General features: G+C 38.8%; 1 protein-coding gene across 1 annotated transcript in view; it reads right to left on the reverse strand.

The window, feature by feature from the left end:
• Window positions 1–15,060, reverse strand: part of ATAD2B (ATPase family, AAA domain containing 2B) — a 122,095-nt gene extending 107,035 nt beyond the window's left edge. The window contains 1 exon segment of the mRNA XM_010840538.1: window positions 14,669–15,060. Within this exon segment, the coding sequence (XP_010838840.1) occupies window positions 14,669–14,884 (216 nt within the window). The 5' untranslated portion in view covers window positions 14,885–15,060.
• Window positions 15,061–15,066: the final 6 nt, after the last annotated feature.

Raw genomic sequence — 15,066 nt, forward strand, 5'->3', positions numbered from 1 at the left:
ATAAGCTTTTTAATTCTCTGGAATGACCATCAGTCTGGGTCTACCTGATGTTCCTTGTAACCCAATTCAGGCCATAACATCCATGGAAGAATATACAGACATGATACTATGCATATTGTACCTACCCATCATTAAGAATAACCTTGATCACCTAATCAAGTTGGTGTCTGCCAGGTTTTCCCACTATAAAGTCACTATTTTTCCCTTTGTATTTGATTAGCTTATGTGAAATCATTCTTAAAATAAACCAATACTCTGTTCTTCATCAAACTCACTAGCCACAGCATTCTATGACTATTACTGGCCTTTATCCAATACCATCATGGTGGTAATTATCTAATCCAATCACTCCTATATAGTTTAGTTGGCATCCTAGTAGGGGCTTCCCTGGTGGCTCAGAGGTTAAAGCGTCTGCCTGCAATGAGAGAGACCCGGGTTCACCCTCCTTACTCAATTCATTCACTCATTTCCTAACTGGGAGGAAAGAAAAAAGCAAGATTTCCTCAAGTTTGTTCAGTAAGTTAATAGAAATTGCTAGGAGAAACAAAGGAAAGCTCATAGTCAAATACATTTCAGAAAACAATGAGGTCCAAGGTTTTTTGCTTCAGGACTTGTAAGAGTCTTTAGTATGTTAACATGCAGGGACTTCCCTGACAGTCCAATGGTTAAGACTCTACTTTCAATGCAAGGGGCGCAAGTTCCATCCCTGGTAGAGGAACTAAGATCCCACAGGCCATATGGTGATACAGAAAAAAAGTTAATATGCAATATAAATCTCCAAGTATGGATGACAGTATATAACAATTCACAAACTTATTTAATCAAGCTCTTTTTTTCATGGGGCATCTGTCAGTTCAGTTGCTTAGTCATGTCCGACTCAGACCCCATGGTCTGCAGCACACCAGGCTTCCTTGTCCATCAGCAACTGGAGTCATCTGTAGGTACTGAAGTTTCACAAATACACTCTGGGAATAAGTACTATGTACTTACTGAATTCAAGGAAAAATGGTAAAAGTATTTGAAGTTAAGCCATTTTTTAAATATGTGAGTTATTATATAACTGTGAATATTATTTAACTAATGACTTTGAATATCATAAGTCATATGAGTTTATATGTTTATTTACTAGTCATTCTCTCATATTCTACAGGCTTTTACAGCTTCATTCAGGAGTATCTCTCAAAGTGTTGTCCACATACTAACTGAATCAGAAAGCACCTGATCTGTCATTAAGAAACATAACCTGCCAAACTAGAACCTTGGGTGGAGGTGGGACATTTTCAATGAGAGCCTCCAAAGGATTCTTAGCACATAGAAGTCTGAGGACCTCTGGCATATAAAAGATTTAAGTATAGCATGATGCACATCATCTTAAATGCTGTACTATATTACTCCTACACTGAAAAGACTTCAATCATGACTCGGCTTATAAACAGCATTACAAAGGCTTCCTTCCCTCCAAAGAACTCTAGGGATTTAAGTAAAGCAAAAAAACAGATGCAAAAAAACAAGATGCAAATACTACAGAATTACTTCAACATCATCTAATTAACTTCAAGCTTTGAGAAAGCTTTACCTACAAACCTGATACCAACAGTTCACCTTTAATAGGATGATCATAATGCTCAACTTTAACTTCTTCAAAGCATTTTACTAGTTAATTATAACCTAACCCTTTGAGGGAAGGCGTTGCTAGTTTCAGGATAAAAATATTTAGGAGAGATTATGCAATCTACCCACAGTCATTTAGCAATATGTGTCAGAGTGGTTACAATCCATGAGCAGGAAAGGCATTTCAAACAAAGGGAATAATTTCATTTAACAAACATTTGTTGAGGACCTACTGTGCACATAAGACATGGGGGGAGGACTAGGTAATGGTTTTTAAAAAAAAGACTAAAATCTTCTTAACCCTTTTACACAATCTATTGAATTGACAGCTACAGTAACAATATATAGCAAATGATAGTTAAGTACTATAATAGGAATGGGATTCCCTGGTGGATCAGATGGTAAAGAATCTAGAAATACACAATTCTCTGAAAGCAAAAAATGGTAACTGCCAGCTGAGATGAAGGAAGACATCATAAATCATGTGGACTTTATTTTATAACAATAATGGAACACCTAGAATTGTCAGAGGAACATGATTCAATGATGTGATACATTCCAAGAGAGGTATAATAGTAATAATGTCAAATCGTACAAAAAATACAATAAAAAGTTGTCCTTCCCACCTAAGTGACTTTTTTGCTAAACTCTAACCTTCTAAAATAGGTAGAAAAGTTTTCCAATTTGTAAAAGTGAATTTCCTGAGTTTCTTAAACCATACTCATCAGCTACCACAAATATTAAACACTATTCTACCATAAATCTCCTAAAATTAGGTAAAAGAACTTGAGAATAATGAAACAGAAGAATTTTATGCTGCCCTGGTTGTCAGGGAAGGCTTCCTGCCCAGATTAGAATTTGTTCAGAAATCTAGAACCTGGACTTAAAAAACAAAAAGAATGTACCCAAGCACAGCATTAAAAAATGAAAAATTCGAGGCAGTAAGTGAATTAGTAAATCAAGAGATTGATTCAAGTCCTGATGATGGATTCACACAGCATTATAAATGTAGAAAATAAGAAATATTAAATGTAAAGACAGAGTGGGCATAAAAAGTGGTTGCTGTGTTTTAGGAGCTATGGAGGAAGGTGGAGGGATGTGGGGGGAGGTAAGTAGTGTGCAGATGTTGATGGGAGAAATGTAACAGTTAATTATGATTTTGAAAGTTAGGTTTAGAATCCTAGCCAGAAATCTAGGGAGATGTCTATCAGATTGTGGGAAACACAATTCTGAGACAGAGTGATGTGAGGACTAGAGATAAATATGAAATTGTACTAAAAGGGTCATAGGTAACATACAGAGTGAAAAAACAAGAGAACAAAAGTAAAAAAAAAAAAAAAAAAAAACTTTTAAAAATGCCTACATTACAGAGATGAGCAGAAAGGATCTCACATAAACTAGAGAAAAACACAGTGTCTCACTCAAACAAGGGGAGTAGAAGTTTGGTTATAAAAAGATCAGATGGGATAAAAGCTGGTAAATGTGTGGATTGTTAATTAGGAGGTCACTGTAACTTATTTTTTTCCACTGTAACTTCTGACAGTGGTGAGAATGTACAGGTGATAAACCACAAAGCTACTCTCGAAAGTGTCAGAATTAAGAAAATAAGACAATAGTCTTAAACAGGTTACAAAGTCAAAGAAGTCAGTGACGAAATTTTTTTTTTTTTAAAGAGACCTGGATTCTTGTAAATACAAGAAAAGGGACCCACAGAAGAGAATAAGCTATAATAAAAATTTAAAGAGGGGAATTCCCTGGTGGTCCAGTGGTAAAGACTAGGTGCTCTTACTGCTGGGGTCCATCCCTGATTGGGGAACTCAGTTTAGTTCAGTCGCTCAGTCGTGTCTTTTGAACTGTGGTGTTGGAGAAGACTCTTTGCGACCCCATGGACGGCAGCACGCCAGGCTTCTCTGTCCCTCGCCAACTCCCGGGGGTTTACTCAAACTCATGTCCATTGAGTCGGTGATGCCATCCAACCATCTCATCCTCTGTTGTCCCCTTCTCCTGCCTTCAATCTTTCCCAGCATCAGGGTCTTTTCAACTAAGTCAGTTCTTCACATCAGATGGCCAAAGTATTGGAGTTCCAGCTTCAGCATCAGTCCTTCCAATGAATATTCAGGACTGATTTCCTTTAGGATGGACTGGTTGGATCTCCTTGCAGTCCAAGGGACTCTGAAGAGTCTTCTCCGACACCACAGTTCAAAAGCAAAAACTAAGATCCCACAAACCATACAGCAAGCCCCTTCCCCTCAAAAAAGAGCAAGATAACTGATGAGGAAAAGATCCTCAAAGAGAAAAGAAAAAACAGAATAGGAACAGCCCTTGTTAGAAAGTATATTGGTGCCATCAACCTGTTCCAGTTTTCTTTATAAGACAGCTTTTTCTTCCACCTTTTGAAAAAATGGGTACTCCTGTTTTCATGAGAAAGCTTTAAAGGGCAATTTCTTTTTCTTTCATTTGTAAAAAGAATTCACAGAGGCAGCAGTTACCATGACTTCAGAAAACAAAACTCACACTGCTATTTATTTTCTTACAGCCAATACTAGTCTACAAAGTCCTAAAACTTCAGGCACACAAAATATCCTAAAATTTCCTCAAATATCCCAAGAGCAACAGCTTACTAGTTTAATATTTCTAAACAATCATCATGAAAGACTATAGAAAGAGGGAAAAAATATAGAAGTGAGCTGAGGAGTCATAAAAAGATAAAAATAGTTTATATCTCTCACAGTTTAAACAGCAATTTTCTTCCTGGAAGATAATATCTTTTTATCTGAAAATATTACATGACTTAAAATGACAAAGAGACAATGGGCAGACTAAAGCATGCCACAGACTTAAAAGAGAGAACGGTCTCCTATTGCAGCACTACCACTGTCACTCAAAAACTACTACTTACTTCATGTGCTGTGCTCAGTCACTCAGTCTGACTCTCTGCAACCCCACGGACTGTAGCGCGCCAGGCTCCTCTGTCTATGGAGTTCTCCAGGAAGAATACTGGAGTGGGTTGCCATTTCCTTCTCCAGGGGATCTTCCCAACCCAAGGAGTGAACCCAGGTCTCCCACATTGCAGACGGATTCTTTACCATCTGAGCCACCAGGGCATAAGATTGATAAAACCAGGTTGAGGAAATATTCGGTTGGCCGAAAAGTTTCTTCGGTTTTTAAGTGACAGACACATTTTTCACTTTCACTTTTCACTTTATTGAACAATGTATTCACCATTTTGTTCCATTACCTTCTATTACTTTTCAGGCAACTTCATAATTCCACCTTCCCAAAACTTTTTATCTTACTGAGCAGAGAACTGTTCTAGGTACCTTTTATAGTCTTTTGAAATTTTTCCATTAAGAGAATTTTTGTAAAGACTGAAATAAGTGAAAATCTGAAGGTGCAATATCTGGTGAATATGGTGGATGAACCAGAACTTCCCAAGCAAGCTCTAACAGTTTTTGCCCGGTCATCAGAGTAACGTGCAGTCTCACTAAAGGTCTTCATGACAAAAGAATATGCATTTTCTGTTGACTAATTCCAGACAATCTTCATTGAGCACTACTTTTAGTTGCTCTAACTAGAAGCAGTACTTATTGGAATTAATTGTTTGGAATCTGCTCCTGCTCATGGTAGAGGATTCCCTTCCAATCCCACCATATACACATCACCTTCTTGGGATGAAGATCAGCCTTTGCTGTGGTAGGTGGTGGTTCATTTCACGTGCCCTACAATCTCTTCCATTCCACATTATTGTATGGTATCCACTTTTCACCACCCATCACATTTTTAAAATGGAACATTTTCATTACATTTAAGTAGAGAATTACATGCAGAAATGCAGTCAAGGTTTTTCCTGACTAACTTATGTGGAACCCAATCACCACAGCGATGAAGATAACCAAGCTGGTGAAAATGATTTTCAGCACTTGATTTGGATATTTTGAGTATGTAGGCTCTCTTCCACATAGTATAACATAAATTGTTCTCAACTAATATTTCCCTTTGATTGGCATCAACTTCAACTGGTCTACCCCACCACGAAGCATCGTCCAGTGAGAAATCTCTAGCATGCAAGCTTCCCAAACCACTTTTGACACATTCCATCTGTCAAAGCACTGACTCCATATGTTATACAAATGTTTTTGTGCATTTCAGTTGCAGTTTTACCTTTCTTGAAACAATAAAGCCTAATTTGCTGAAAATGTTGCTTTTTTCTTCCATCTTCAATATTATAATGGCTACACAAAAATTCAACAATTTTGTAAGTTTGTTTGATGAATGCTGATGTGACAGCTGTCACAATACAATCTAACAGAATTGTTTCAAATGGAGTTAAAGACAACTAAGTGCTACTAGGAAAAAACCAAACTATTTGACCAAGCACTACAAGTAACAAATGTCTACAACTGCAGCCTGACAGTGGATAGTCTCAAGTAAGGATACTTGCTTGACTTTGTAGTAGTAAGATAACTTCATAAGCTTATTATCTTCGGTGATCCATTCCTTCCACAAACAAAATTTACTAACACCTGTTACTGTGTTATCTTGTTCCCAGGTGGCACAAGTGGTAAAGAATCCACCTATCAACCTATCAATGCAGGAGACACAAGAGACACGGGTTTGATCCCTGGGTCAGGAAGATCCCCTGGAGGAGGAAATGGCAACCTACTCCAGTATTTCTTTGCTGGAAAATTTCACAGACAGAAGAGCCTGGTGGGTACAGTTCCTGGGGTCGGAAAGAGCTGGATATAACTGAGCACACATGTACATACATATTACTTTGCTAGATACTAAATATACTTGATGATTAAACAGTCTGTCCTTAAAGAAACTTAATTCCTAACTCCTTAAATTAGCCAGTAAAAAGTATATAAGATGCTTGCTCCTTGGAAGAAAAGCTATGACAAACCTAGACAGTATATTAAAAAGCATAAACATCACTTTGCTGACAAAGGTCCATATAGTCAAAGCTATGTTTTTTTCCAGTAGTCATGTACAGATGTGAGAGTTAGACCAGCAAGAAGCCTGAGCACGGAAGAATTGATGCTCTCAAACTGTGGTGCCAGAGAACACTCTTCAGAGTCCCTTGGACTGCAAGGAGATCAAACCAGTCAATCCTAAAGGAAATCAACCCTGAATATATTCATTGAAAGGACTGACGCCGAAGCTAAAGCTCCAACACTTTAGCCACCCGATGCGAAGAGCCAACTCACTAGAAAAGACCCCGATGCTGGAAAAGACTGAGGGCAAGAGCAGAAGAGGGCGACAGAGGGTGAGATGGTTAGATGGCATCACTGACTCACAGGACATGAGTCTAAGCAAACTCCAGGAGATAGTGAAGGGGACAGGGAAGCCTGGTATGCTGCAGTCCACGGGGTTGCAGAGTTGGACTTGACTTAGCAACTGAACAACAGCAACAATTGCCAAAAATGTTGCTTTTTCCCTTCCATCTTCAATATTAAAATAGCTACACAAAAATTCACCAATTTAGTAAGCTTTTTCTTTAAAGCACAGCTGATGTGACACTTGTCATGCTACAATCTAACAAAATTGTTTCAAATGGAGTTAAAGATAACTAAGTGCTACTAAGAAAAAAACAAACAATTTGGCCAACCACTAAAAGTAACAAATGTGTACAGTTAGTTACAGCCTAACAGTGGATACAGTCTCAAGTAAGGATACTTGCTTGGCTTTGTAGTATTAACATAACTTCATAAATTTATTATCTTCAGTCACTCTTTCCTTCCACAAACAAAATTTATTAACATCTATTACTGTGTTAGATATAAACATACTTGATGATTAAACAGTCTGCCCTTCAAGAAACTTAACCCCTAACTCCTTTCATCAGCCAGTAAAAGGTACAAAAACTTAAGTGCGGAGAGTTTTGGGGAGTGGGGTGCATATTGCTTTAGCCTATTTATAGAACAATTTGGCAAAAACTATAAAAGCTTAAAGTATAATATACCTCTGACTCAATATTTCCACTTTGCCTAAAAGAAAAAGGTCATTTTATGTGACATTATTTATAATATTAAAAACATGGAGAAAACCTACCTGTGTATCAACAGGGAAAAGTTAAAGAAGTGAGGTGTAAAGATACAACAAAATGTTAAAAAGCTAGCAAGGACAGATATGAAAGAATATACATGATACATAGTTAAAGAGAAAAAATAATTATCATAAGTAGTATAAATAACCCATACTTACATGTGCAATGGTCTGGAAAGATATACACCAGCTTTAACAGTGGTTATCCCTGGGAAGAATGAACTAAAGGAATCATGGAAGTGGGGAAAGTCCTTTCATTTTTTTCTGTGCATTTCCATATTATTTGAAATACTGATTTCATGACTTTAAATAAGAGTCTTGTGTGCTCCTTTCCCTTCAGTGTCTGGCATATCAAGTCACTCAACAGATACTAAAAATTAAAGAAACTTCCATTTCCAGTTGAACTGTTGCTTTTAAAATCATATGGCCTTAGGCAACTATCACTTCTCAATTCTCCCATCTAATAAACTTGGAGACTTAATTAGAAGAATAAAAACTAAAACATGAAAATTAAGTTACATTTTTTAATTCATTTCAAATACTTCCAAAAATTTTCATACAGAAACTACCCTGCACCAGTTTCTCTCATGTTTGTACACATCTCTCAAAGATGTTTCCCCTATTTCTATATACATATTTAAAATTATTACAATGTGACACTGATTAAGAAACTACAGTGTGCTGGGGCTTGATTTTGTTTTTTAAAATTGGATTCCCTTAACTTGCACAATCAAGTATACAACTGCAACACCCACCCTAAGTGTGAGCACTGAAGTATATTTTAGATAAAGGATGCTAGTAAGCTATAAGGGAAATGAATTTTCATCAAGCAACTTCAAGGTCCCTAACAAGTGAGCCACTTAACAGAGGTACCAAAATGCTCAACAGAGGTCTGCAACAAGAAGCACCGAGTCTTATTTACTCAAATTGTTTTTGTTCAGTTGCCAAGCTGTGTCTGACTCTTTGCGACGCCATGGACTGTGGCATGACAGGCTTCCCTGTCCTTCACTATCTCCCAGTGAACTCATGTCCATTGAGTCAGAGATACCATCTAACCATCTCATCTTCTGTCGCCTCCTTCTCCTCCTGCCTTCAATCTTTCCCAGCATCATGGTCTTTTCCAGTGAGTCAACTCTTCACATTAGGTGCCCAAAGTATTGGAGCTTCAGCATCAGACTTTCCAATGAGTATTCAGGGTTGATTTCCTTTAGGATTGATTGGTTTGATCTCCTTGCAGTCCTAGGGACTCTCAAGAGTCTTCTCCAGCACTACACTTCAACTGGACTTCCCTGGTGGCTCAGACGGTAAAGTGTCTGCCTACAATGCGGGAGACCCAGCTTCAATCCCTGGGTTGGGAAGATCTCCTGGAGAAGGAAATGGCAACCCACTCCAGTATTCTTGCCTGGGAAATCCCTTGGACGGAGGAACCTGGTGGGCTACAGTCCAGGGGGTCACAAAGGGTCAGATATGACTGATCGATTTCACTTTCACTATTCAAAAGCATCAATTCTTTGGCACTCAGCCTTCTTTATGGTCCAACTTTCACATATCACAAGTCCCCAGACTTAGTCTTTTTATAGGGATTTTTTTCCCAAACCAGCTTTAAAATAGTAGGAAACAAAAATATTGCCAAAATATTATCTTCACATTATATGCCTGCTCCTCTCCCTACACCCACCCCCTGAAAATCAGGCAGCAAGCAATTACTGAAAAAAATCACTGTCTTGTATTTCATATCCCCACAGGCTACTGTTCATTCTTCTAATCTCAATACTAAACACTACAACTCCAGATAGTCTAGTAAAAATCTGCCTACATACAGTACTTTCTGACTGTACAATGGCAGCCTTCTTCACCTTTTCAGATATTTGTGGAAACTGAATGAACAGCATCAAACAGTAGTGATAAATACAGATGAGACAGTAAGAAACAGATGTGTAAAAGACAACTTGACTTAAATATTACCCTATTACTAATGCCTATTTGGCCTTCTACAGGTCACTTAACCTCTTCAGCAACTCAATTTCCTCAGCTGTAAAACAGGATACCATCACCTGCCTCATGGGGATTGCAGGGGTTGAATAAGACAGCATTCAACACCTGGTATGAGATGCTAAGCAAACCTTAGTTTACTCCTCTCCTTCTTATTAGAATTGGTGGCCCATTACCACCAAATGGGCCAAATTGTTGGGCAAATTGCAACATGTAATTACAGCAAAAGTGAAGACCACCAATATGAAAATAATTTCAAATGAAGCTACTTTCCATTCATTCATTCAAAAACTCTTTACTGGCAGTCCAGGGGTTAGGACTTAGTGCTTTCACTGCAGTGACCCAGGTCCAATCCCTGGTCAGGGAACTGAGATTCTGCAACCTGAGTGGTGGAGAGGGGAGAAGAGGAGACTATTTATTGAGCACTACATCTGGAAGGCACTGTTGCAGGCACTCAGGATACAGGTATGACCACAACAATCTCTATCCTTAAAGAACATCAAAGAGTTCCACTCAAAACACTCAATGAGTAAAGGATCAGAACTCTTATCACACTGAGAATCCATGTCATCTGGCCCCTACCTTGAATTGATTTTTTCTGTTAACAATTTCTCATGTATATTCCACATGCATACTTAGAGCCATGAAGGTGGGGACTGTATTTTATTTACCCTCTATTCTCAGAGTTCAGTCCTCACACTTTTCACCCACTAGATTGGTTACTTATTATGCTATTCATTCACTCATTTAACAAGTATTTATTAAGCATCTTCTATATGTCAGATGATGTACTAGACCCTGGCAATACAGCAGTTGTGGGGAAAATGAAATATAGTGTCTGGTCCCAGGGAGCTTATAGACTACTCTAATAGAAAAGTCTAGGAGAGAAAGACTTTAACCACAGGGATATATTCTACCTACAGATTAAACAATCTATAAATGAAAATTAAAAAAATCTTATGCCAAAATACTTATAGCTCAAAAGCATCTGAAGTTTAGAATCTTATAGCATATACTTAAAATATCTAAAAGCTAAAACAAATCACGACCTATTAATTTTAACACAGCTTTTCTATTGTTTGACATAAGCCACTTACAACACTTGCCTCTCTAAAAATTGTCTAATGCATATTTAAATAAAGTTAGCACATTTTACATAGGGTTTTCCCCCTACCTTTGTACTTCCATAGAACTTTTTACTCAATGACTCATTTTTCACAAAATTCTCCCCCAGAACAGACACATAACAGAAACATAAAACACTCCTAGTACAAGATCAAAAACCCAAATATCAAGAAACCACTCAGGAACGTACACAAATGAAACCTCATTATGTGTGTCCAAAAAGAAATGCCAAACACATAACTCAAAATAATGCGGCACTTTCCTAACGTGCAACCTTAAAGAGACAGGATCACTCCCCACTCAGGTACAGACACTGGTTGGGCTCCTTACTTCTCATAACAAATGTAAATCCTACCACCTGTCCACTGAGCTTTCAGAGGTTACAGGTTTACCTATAATCAGTATTTAGAAGACATGCAATCAAGGGTGTGTCCAAGGATGGTTAAAAAGATTATCTGCCAAGGAAAATGACTTGAAGAACTAGTATGCATTCACTTCTACAAGTGTAAATTTTGTCCATGACCTAAAAAACTGCAAGTCTATATATCTGGACTACAGAAATGGCCAACAAATGAATTTTTTTAAAGTTTCATTATCAGTTCAATCCTGGAGATAAGCCTATGAACTTTATAGCTGCTTTTAGTTCAAAACTGTGACAGGGGAAATTGTTTTACAACATTATGCAATACCACCTATATGGTGCTCCATGTGAATCTGACATAAGGAAAAATTTGCTCTACTCTGAGGAACTTGTATTCTTCTCTACTTATCTGAGAGTTATATATATGGTTATATTTCCCTCTCAGGCTTCTTTTCCATGTTTAACCCTCAACTTCCACAATGCAGCTTCTATTACACTGGCAAATGAATGAATGTTGAAAAAGAAAAAGTACAGAATGATAAAACAGCCTATTAAAGAAGGCCTGAGAGATTTTTTCCTAAAAAATAAAAATCAAGCAGATTTACCTATAAAGTTACTCAAGATATGTATTTTGATTCTCTCAACTAAGATTCAAAAAGCACAAAAAAGTAGTGACAAGCCAAAAGTACCAACAAACAGGCCTAAAAGAGATTAAAAAAAAAACAAGGAGTTGAAAATTTTTTTTAACTGCTTTCCATTTCTGACTACAGCATGACTTTGCTGCAAGTGACTCTTAGCAAATAAATGCTAATTAACTGACCTAAAAGAGGTCAAGTTTTATACACGTTAAATAAGCAAACAAAGCCAAGTATATAGGAGAAATTATTACACAAAAACTGCAGAGCACAAGTCAACTTGACATTAAAATAGTGTACGCACAAAAAAAAAAATCATTCCAATAACCTACAATAGGTATCATGTTTATTTCACTACCCTACACACACTTGGGACAGCTCATGGTCCTAAGGCTTTTCAGAGCAAATAAAATGTCTCTAGACACAGTGGATCAAATAGTCTAAAAATGAGAGGACAAATGGGGTGGGGGAGGGGGTGAAATCAGCATCACCTGTAAAGAACATCACACAAAAATAGAAAAGGGGGAATCTTTTCATTTCATATCATATCAAGAGGAATACATCTCTTACCACAAAAATAAGTCTCCTAAAGCAACAACACAAGCAACCCCATTTTCCACCAAATAAGTCTTTATAGATATTAGCAAGTGTCTAAGACACACAGACATAAAGGATGCCTTTTAAGTACACCAGAAAGGGTGAGTCAGGAATGCTAAATTCTTGCAACTGAAAACAAACTTGAAAGGAAGAGCTTACCAAACCCAAATCAACCCATTTCAGAAATATACAGCAAAAAAAAAGAAATATACAGCAAAGAAATCTACTGCATGCTTCATAAATATACAGTCTATAAACTTAAATTTAGAATTATAACTTATCCTCTTCTAAAGGACAATACAGGATTAGTAAATATCTTAAATTTCTCAGTGAAAGCAATTAGATCATTCCATCATCTACTCGGATCAGAATACAAATCTTCTTAAAGCAGAAAAAAAAAAATTCAAAGTAAATATTCATTGGCCTGTTGTTCATGGTCTTTTAAAACCATTTTGAAAGGATCTTTGAAACAGTTTCATTAGTATCTCTCTGGAAAGAGCTCTAGCATCTTTCATTCTTCTAGCAATTTAAAAGCTACCACATGTTCATTTCCACCTTAGATTATTGATTCCTTGCCTTTTAACATCTCCATAACAGCTGCTTGACAAATTACCTCACCTCATTCCTCAGGGGGGTAAGGACAGCATAATATCCATGAATTCAAAAATGGGACCACAAAATGATCAGTGACAGATGAGCTAATTGCTTTAGATTGAGACACTGCTCCAGAATAGACGAGGCATTCATAACATGATACAATTAAATGGTTACACTCTAAATATTTTATTTGTACTTAAGGGTACAGGGAAAACCTGTCTTCCTTTTATTTTAAAATAGATGTTAGCTTCAGAAAGTCTGTAAACTTGTATGTGTTTGGAATAATTTTGACAGAAAGTTGAGAATAATTATTCTGAATAGTATGCACAACTTTCAGACTTAGCTTTCTTATTTCAACCTAAGAGAGCGGTAAGACCCAAAATAGTCTACTCATAGGGCAATTTAAAAAATATTTTCCAGATTTTTAGCAAAGTAAAGGCCAAACATATTTTCAAAGATACAGCATATTTCAGAAAAGTAAAATAAAATGTGTCTATTGTATTTACCTTAGTTCATTCTGATTAGTGTCAGATACAGAAAAAAAGCATACACAAACATAATCTTGTAAACCCTTATATAAAATATTGCTTTCCTCCCCTAAGAATAACAAAATGGTGTGGATTTAAATGAGTTACTTTAAATGAACAATGTCCAGTCAAATTACTCTTAGAAAATTAGCCTCTCTCTAGACAGAAGCAACACTCTCTTTTCTAAGTTCATAACCAATCTCATAACACAACCTTACCGATTCCTTTAAAGTGATAAAACATACGTATTAGCTTAGAGCTTTACCTTGTAATAAATTTAGGTATCTACCACTTTAAAAAAAAAATACTAAATCATCACCGGTGTTCTTCAAATGTCACTTTCGCAGTAATGGGACAACGGTGTTGTTAACTCATCTTTTATAAACTATTCTACTACCCAGACGAAGACATTCAAGAAACCAAACAATCTGGAGATGATAGTGCCTACTACCAATAATATTCGACATGTTTCTTTCGACGTGCCCCTTTTGCGACCTGAAGACTCTACTAGAAAACTCTACTGAGTCCCTTCTAGAACCCTGGTTAGCGGGCTGGCTGACTCTAAACATCACGTTTGATCGCTCCTGCCTGGAGAGGCGATAGTGTTGATTTTGTTTTTAAAGTTGCTGTCAGAGCAGCTACAAACTTTTTTCAGCATCCCTGCCTGGCTGCCAACTGGAGCTCTCCGCTCACTTCCTCACCAACTTGAACCACCCCCAAACAGTTTGAGAGTAAGCTGGAGTTAGACACCGGCAGGAGCTGACACACTTTACAAGAAGGGTTTGACACCGCAGAAAACTTTCACTTCTCTCCAGCCCTTCCAAACGGGGACTCTGGCCCCTCGCTCGTGCTCCCCCAGAATTCCTCTCTCAGGCCGGACAAGGACACAGAAAGCAGGCTGTTCTGATGTCCCCGAAAAGACAAATACACCTCCCCCCCCAACCCCGCAATAACCCTCACCCCTGGACTCAAGTCCCGTTCTTCACACAAAAGAGCGCGGCCAGCAGAGCTGTCCCGGCGCTACCTAGCCGGCTGCCACCCTTCACCGCACCCGCAGACCGGGTCTCCAGCCGCCCGATCGGTCCCCACCGGAGGCTTCCTGCTCCGACCCGGCCAGACAAAGCCCCGGCGGCCGGGCGGACCTGCCAGCCTCCGGACTCGGGCCGCCGCGCTCTTACCCGGGCCTCATCCAGAGCGACGCCGGCGCCGCCGCTTCCCCCGGCCTTGGCGGCGGGGCAGCTGGCAGCACGGGTCTTGGAGGAGCGGGTCCGAGAGGAGATGAAATGGCTGCTGCCTCCGGTCGCCCCGGGCTCTACTCCGGCCCCAGGCCCAGGCCCAGGCCCAGGCGACTTAGATCCGAGAAGGCGCAGAGAGCTCTTCCGGGTGTTCACCATGGTCCAGCCAGGAGGACGGGGTCCACGCCGCGCTAGCGGCGCCCGCCGCGCCGGGGAGACCCAAGGAAGGCCGACCCGCTGTCCGGGCAGTCAGGGCCAGTAGAGCCGGGCCGGGAAAGACAAGCCGAACCAGACTCCGCGGAGAGCAGACGAAGACAGGCGAGAGCAGGGCAGAGGAAGGG

This window comes from Bison bison, unplaced genomic scaffold (assembly GCF_000754665.1).
Source record: "Bison bison bison isolate TAMUID 2011002044 unplaced genomic scaffold, Bison_UMD1.0 scf7180017864145, whole genome shotgun sequence".
NCBI lineage: Eukaryota > Metazoa > Chordata > Mammalia > Artiodactyla > Bovidae > Bison > Bison bison.